The sequence below is a fragment of the Pinus tabuliformis genome, chromosome 5_1 (assembly GCF_031772625.1).
Source record: "Pinus tabuliformis cultivar Carrire ecotype Pingquan chromosome 5_1, CPIR1, whole genome shotgun sequence".
NCBI classification, from domain to species: domain Eukaryota; kingdom Viridiplantae; phylum Streptophyta; class Pinopsida; order Pinales; family Pinaceae; genus Pinus; species Pinus tabuliformis.
Genome location: NC_142305.1, coordinates 727,877,996 through 727,885,192, shown reverse-complemented (window position 1 = coordinate 727,885,192; position 7,197 = coordinate 727,877,996). Strand labels below are relative to the sequence as shown.

Here is a 7,197-nt window from a genome sequence, read left to right as displayed (position 1 = left end):
CGCTACGGGGAGGTGGATCCCTTGTCCCACAAACAAGGGGTCTCATACACGAATTTGCTGTCTAACTTGACTGTGACCTTGAAAATAGATATTATTATTATTAATAAAAATTTATAGCATAATAATGATGATAAGATTCGCTACCCTTATGGATATGATTCGTTAAAATTTATTGATTCATTTCAAACCGTTAACTCATTTTAAAGCGAAGAAAAATGGTCGAATTTGTTAATGTCAGACTTTTTGAAATTCGAGATTTACAATCGAATAAAAAACATACTTTTTTAAACATAAAAAAATTGGATAACCATGTTCTTTAACATTAAAAAATTGGAGCAGCTGCTTTTCACCTAATTCAACATACTTTTAAAGAGTTGACCAAATGCAGCATACATGGTAACTCCCATACGATGGAAAGAATCCGCCAAATTGAGTGGCCCGCTCTTTTCTGATTATTCATCTTCGTTTCCCTGTCTTATTCCATCACATTAAGCAATGAATCTCCGTTCCAGTGGGATGGTCAGAGCAATAAGAATGGCAGCGGCTTCTTCTTCAATCGCAGTGGCAAGGGGATGCAATGGAAGTGGCAGTGGCATTAACATGAGAAGATCGATGAGATACGACGTGTTTCTGAGTTTTAGAGGGCCAGATGTCAGAAGAGGCTTCCTCGATCATCTCTACGGCGCCCTCACAGGCGCAGGCATCCATGTCTTCCTGGATTCTCATAAACTCATCAAGGGAGACGATATCGCTGAAACATTAAGGTGTGCAATTCAGTGCAGTCGAATAAAGATTCCCATTTTCTCACCTGATTATGCAGCCTCTGTGTGGTGCCTTAAGGAGGTGGCACTTATTGCGAGCGGAGTGCACGGCAGGACCATCCCTCTCTTCTATAAAGTGCTTCCTTCGCATGTTCGCCATCCGGAGCAATGTGGCAGCCCATTTGCCCGGGCATTCCAATACCACCAGAGCAACGGAAGACACAGTGGAGAAGAGATCGATGAATGGAAAGCTGCGCTGTTCAGAGTGTCTAATCTCTCTGGTTGGTCACTACAGGACACCAACGGGTGAGTAATCATCTCACCGTCACCATAACAGGATACTGAATCTCCATTTCCTTTGATGTTTGTTTTATGTTATCAAACTGTTGTGCAGGTATGAAGCTGCGCTGGTGAAGCTCGTAGTTCACGACGTTCTTAAACAGTGTAGAGGAAAGAGGCGTCGGGCTCGTTCAACTAATGCAGCTATATCGTCAGCATGGAATTCGTAGTCTATTGACATAATCCTCTCCACCTGGTAGTACTTCCATATAGAAATTCCCTTTTCGCTGTCAGGATTTCACCTTTCATATTTTATCGCTTTGTTGGAACAAGGTCGTGATAGCCATGTTGGTGATAGGTTGTGCCAATTTTTTATTTTTGTAGAAATCCCGGTTTATATATAAAATTGGAGGTTTATTTTGGAATATGGTTTTTAAATTTTAATGTGACTATATGGATTTGATTTTGAAATATTTTGATGACTATCTAAAATTTATTTTGATTTGGAAATATTTTGATGACTATCTAAAATTTATTTTAAAAATAGTTATGTTTTTTATTCTTTTAATTAAATTGATTAATTAAAATAATTAAATATTTTATGTGAACATAAATAGTTAATTTTTATAATTTTTTTTATTGATATAATGTTTTGATGTTTTTTACGAATATAGATCTATCTTAATCACTTGATCTAATATGAATAAAGAGGGATCAAATTTCTAGTGTAAGCTTATTTTAAAGAGCAAAAATCAAAGTGTATTTTTGAATGCTATAAAGATTACAAATTGCATAACATGCGCATTAAATCATTTTATCAAATATATTTTGAAGTATATTTCAATATTAATTCATATTAAAATATTTTATACATGACACGCATTGGATATTTTCTTAAAATATTTTCTTTTAACATTTTTCTATATGTAAATATCTATAAAGTTGATATAACATATTAAAATATTTTTGAAATATATAAGGTTTGAACATCTTATTCATATATATATAATTTTTCCCTCTAATTACTTTATATGAAATTATGTTAAGTTATATATATTTTTTTATTATAGCAACATTGTTTTCTATTTAGAAATTATTTTATTTTTGTTTTAAAAGACACTAGCATAATTACACATGCCACACTGTAAAATAAACTTCTCCACTCAATAAATTGATATTTATTAATTTAACAAAAATTAATAGTGCAAATTTAAAATATTAATTTATTTTTATCAAAATCAAAATTATATTAATCGATTTAAATTTAAAAAACTGTTTCCATTTTCATTTTTAATTGATTTAATATTAACATTTTTATTATATTCCATTTAAATTAATTCAAAATTGTTAAATTTAATTATATAAAATTTTATTACACTAATAACTAAAATAAATACAAATATAAAATATTCACTCTTCTCCCATTTCTCAAGTAGCAAGTGGTTAATGGTAATCCGATTACATTCAACCTTCCTTCGTCGTAAATAGTACTACACTTGTTATATATTTTAAAAGTTTTTATAAACATGAGAAGTTAAATATTCCTGAGATTCCAAAGAAACTAAAAATAAATAAAATTTATTTTGGGGATATTGAGCAAACCTTTTTGATTTAAGTCTTGTTTCGATGATAAAATAAATTATCATTATATTCTTTTATTCGATTCTAATATAGACGGTGTATTTTGGTCGACCTACTCTAAACTTATCTGAATGCAAATTGGTTGGAAGGTAATGTTAAAGTGAAAGTAACATTAGGTTTTGATAAATATTTTGAAGAAATTTAAGGACATCCTATGGATAACTGAATTTAATGAGAAGTGAATTCTTAAAATGTAAGACATGAGTCTATTTCCCAATAAAAGCTTCTCATTCCTAAACATTCCGTAGTGCATTTAAATTTTTGAGAGCATCCTTAACGCAGCTAAATTATGGAGAACAGTGAAAAGATAAGCAGTTCATCCGATTCTCTAAACTATCAAGTATAGATAGTGACTGGAGTTTTAGATAAATGTTATCCATGAAATTTAATGTTTATAATCATATTCTTAAACAACTTACCAAGTTCACATTTGTTTTATGACGGTCATAGTGAAGTGCTGACCATATTTAATGGTTAAATTGCCTTTTATGGGCAAATTTTTCATCAAATTGCTTGGTATAAATAGACGTATCAAAGGGCCTCTGGATCATGGCTGATGTGAAATTTAATAGATTTGTTGAAGAATATTTTTTCAATTTTTTTTTTGAACTGCATGTTAGGTATCATATGAGTTCATTCAGAAATAAAATATATTTTATCAAATATAGTTTACACAAAGTTAATGTACTGATAATTATATGATATAAGTATAATAAATTTAATCAAGATATTATGTTAAATTATTATAATGTAAAATAATAAGGATACACAACTATATTTACATAATAATATAATTTTTTTCAATTTTTTTTTTGTTTTTGAACTGCAATATGTTAGGTACCATATGAGTTCATTTAGAAATAATGAATATTTTATTAAATATAGTCTACACAAGTTAATATACTAATAATTATATGATGTAAGTATAATAAATGACATAATAACCCTAAAAAAAATATATATATATATATATTCACATAATTACTATATTATTTTAAAGAAATAATAATAAAATATTATAAATTTATTTTAATGAAAATTTTATTAAAAGTAGGAAGGGATTAAGATACATTTATTTTATAATTAACTTATAAAATTATTTTAGAGTATGTTTGCATTTCAATAAAATTTATTTTTTCTTTAGGTTTCATAAATCTTTTATAAAATGTGTAATTATTTAGTGTTTAGATTGTATTTTTGAATTCTTAATTTTTTTTAAGATATTTAGATTGTGTAGACTACATAAACTTAAACTTGTGATTTCTTAAAAATTTCTTTAGATATTTGGATTATTTAGACTACACAACTTAAACTTGTGATTCCAACAAATCTTTACTAGATTTTACATAAAATTGACCAAAGAAGATGTATCTAAGAAATATACATAATGTTTAATGTGATGAACCAAAGTTGTGAATGCCATAGTCTATGTGTTATATTTTTTGGATGGCTTTCAAGTACCTTTTTTAGTAGATATTTATCATAATTAAGCAATAGAATCTCAAAAGAATTAGCTAGAATCACAAATTTGAGTTATGAACTCTCCACAAGCCACAAAGATTTCTTAACATGATAAATTCATATATACAATCAAAAACTCAATTTTTAAAAAAAAAAAAAAAAAAATTAATATTTTTTTTAATAATTCTCAAATAAAAAAAAGCTCAAAAAAATATAATAATCAATTATAAAATATAACTATACACATTACCAACTTTATTATATTATTAAATCTAACTTAATTTTAATACAACACACTTTTAGTACTTTCTCATAAAATTTCCCTACTTCATGAGCTCACTCAGGATGCTTAACCAACTACATATACCCTCCATTAACTTGATATATGGCTATGTATGAAGTTGTTCCTCAATATTATTTATAATTCCAAAGCATAACTCCTAAGAATATAACTTTAGAAGCATATGAAACCTCAGGATGAAATAATCAATGCTTTAGTCTTAAAATTTAATCATAAAGTGTGCTATGATTCGTGAACCTAGCAAGCATGTGAAAGAAGTTATAAATAATGTAAAATAAAATAACATTAAATGCCCATTCTATGTAAAGTGTCGACTCGCTAGACCTAGTTTTTGTCACTCTATTTTTTTTATATTTTAAAATTCCATAATAATATATATATTTTAAATATATAAAGAAATGTATAATAGATAAATATAAATTAATAAAATTGATTATTTTTTCTATTTTTTTAATATATAAATTATCATAATTTTAGATTAATTAATTATTATTAATATATGAATAATTTATTTTTTTATTATTATTTTTTTGTTTTTTGATGATGATAGTGATGATGATGGTTAACATCTATCGGACCTAAAGAAATGAATTATTTAGTTTGATTTAAGATTTTATTTCTATGCTCAAAAAGCTTGGAGAAAAGCATCCTGAGCTCACTATAATTTTGACAACGTAAAAGGCTAGGAAGGTCAGTGTTGCAACAAAGATTTTGAAACTGAGATCTAATGTGGTTGTACGTGGGGCACTCTAAGAGGAAGTGATTTTCATCGTCAATGTTTGTATTCTCACAGAGATGGCAGAACCATTCCATCCATGGAGTTTTAAGAACTGCCAATTACTCGTTTCACTATGGAGCTCATGAGAGTTCGTTCTAATCTTGGCTATATTAATTTTCTTCTTTGAGCTAGTTAAAACAGAGAGATACTTTTGATCTTCTAGGTTGGGGTTGATGACCTCCTTATAATATTTTAATTTTCTTTTAGCTGCTAAATCTTTCTCACACCACATTTTTTCTTTGAACTTAGAAGTAACAATACTTTTAATGTTATTAATTTTTTGCAATCCAACATTCTCGTTGATCTCCCAATGGTTTAACCAAGCCTTGATGTCTTTATACCAACCTTTTTTGAGCCTTAGGTGGTTTTGGCTGGAATTTAAAGCCAGCTTAGGAAGTCTATGGTCTCCTATGTTATTGATTTTGTGCTTGTACACCAGAAGTCTAGTCATAGCTAGGCTCCCGATAGGGGAAAGACCCACTTCTATAAGGAGAATAGCATAGGGTGTGTTGCTTTTAATTTTGAGGTTATACGTTATAAAACGCTTCTGGATTTGTTCAATCTTTCTCTAGGATTCTCTAGAGATGCTACAACCCCAAACCTCACACCCATATAAGATAACCAGAGCGACTAAAGTTTCAAAGAGGAACGTCTTTCTATCCCACATTACGAGGTTTGTCGTTTTACAATTATTTTCAAGACCAAAATAAGCTTTCCATCCCCCGTTAATCCTTTTCTAAATGCTATAGTTCCAGTTGAGCTTGTGATGAATATCAATTCTTAGGTACTTGTATGAAGACACTTCCTCCAAGTTATTATTGTCATACATAAAATTAGTGTAAGTGTCCTTCTTGGATTTGATAATCATAACTTCTTTTTTGTGAGTGTTAACAATCATACCCATGGTAGAGAAAAAATCCTTAAGAAGTATAAGTTGCTTATCAAGATCAGATGGGCACCTTGTGAGAAGAACAATATCATCAGCGTAGAGAAGAAGGATGATGACTACCCTAGCTAAGATCGTGCCAACACATCCTGATTCCTCTAAACAACCTTCTGGCTTGTCAATGTAAATGCCAAATAGGGTAGGGGAGAGGGGGCAATCTTGTTTAGCTCTGATATTACACTTAATATCTTTCGACCACCCCTCATTGCTCTTTAACTTGGCAATTACATTCTCGTATAACCTTATAGTGGCATCTCTCAGCTCTTCTAATCTGTTCCAAAGGTTGTTTCTAAGAACCGTATCGAAAGTCTTTCTAAAGTCCACAAAGCAACAAAAGAGATTAGATTTATCATTGTGGCATCACTCCACAATAATCCTAAGCGTAATAAGGTGGTCCGTTGTTGAGTGTTGCTTTCTAAAACCCGCTTGGCCTTTAGCCCGCTTACCTTCACTTTCAAGCCATATGCTCAACTTCCTTTCCAAAATAATACCATATAACTTGGCTAGGAGAGGGCTGATCATAATTTTCTAATAATTAGAAGGGTTATTTGTATCCCCACTTTTAAAAATATGGATAATGAGGCTTTGAGTCCATGGTTTAGTGAACCCTTGCTTGACCACTTGATTGAAAAGCTTGTGAATGTGGGGGATGAGTACAGGGCCTCCAATTTTTAAGATTTTTGCCTGGTAACCTTCAATTTCCTTAGATTTCCCATTAGCTAAGCGATTAACCCCAAAATCAATGTCTTCTAATGAGAAAACTTCTTTCGTTGTGAGCAGGATTTCAAAGTTATCCGTGACATTTGGAGATTCATAAAGCTTTTTAAGATAGGAATTCCAATCATGTAAAGCAATTTTATTATTATCTTTAGTTTTCCTGGTTAGAATCTGCCTCCAGAATTTCTTAGGAGCTACTTTAGAGAGGTGTAAGAGATTTTTTTATCTTTTAAGAATATACTGCCTTTTTTTCCTTTTAGTTAGGGCTTTGTATATTTTTATCTTGCCAATTTTAAGAGATTCATCAACAACT

At 29.9% G+C, this 7,197-nt stretch overlaps 1 protein-coding gene across 1 annotated transcript; it reads left to right on the top strand.

Moving 5' to 3' along the window:
- Window positions 1-495: 495 nt before the first annotated feature.
- LOC149167004 (toll/interleukin-1 receptor-like protein) lies at window positions 496-1,270 on the top strand. Its single transcript, XM_089430331.1, has 2 exons — window positions 496-1,067; window positions 1,156-1,270. The coding sequence occupies exons 1-2, from the start codon at window positions 496-498 to the stop codon at window positions 1,268-1,270; spliced, it is 687 nt and encodes a 228-aa protein (XP_089286457.1).
- Window positions 1,271-7,197: the final 5,927 nt, after the last annotated feature.

Bases quoted from the DNA above. Each gene is read 5' to 3' on its own strand.
- LOC149167004 (XM_089430331.1), top strand. From the start codon at position 496: ATGAATCTCCGTTCCAGTGGGATGGTCAGAGCAATAAGAATGGCAGCG. The intron at 1,068-1,155 runs GTGAGTAATCAT...ACTGTTGTGCAG, and splicing joins TCACTACAGGACACCAACGG to GTATGAAGCTGCGCTGGTGA.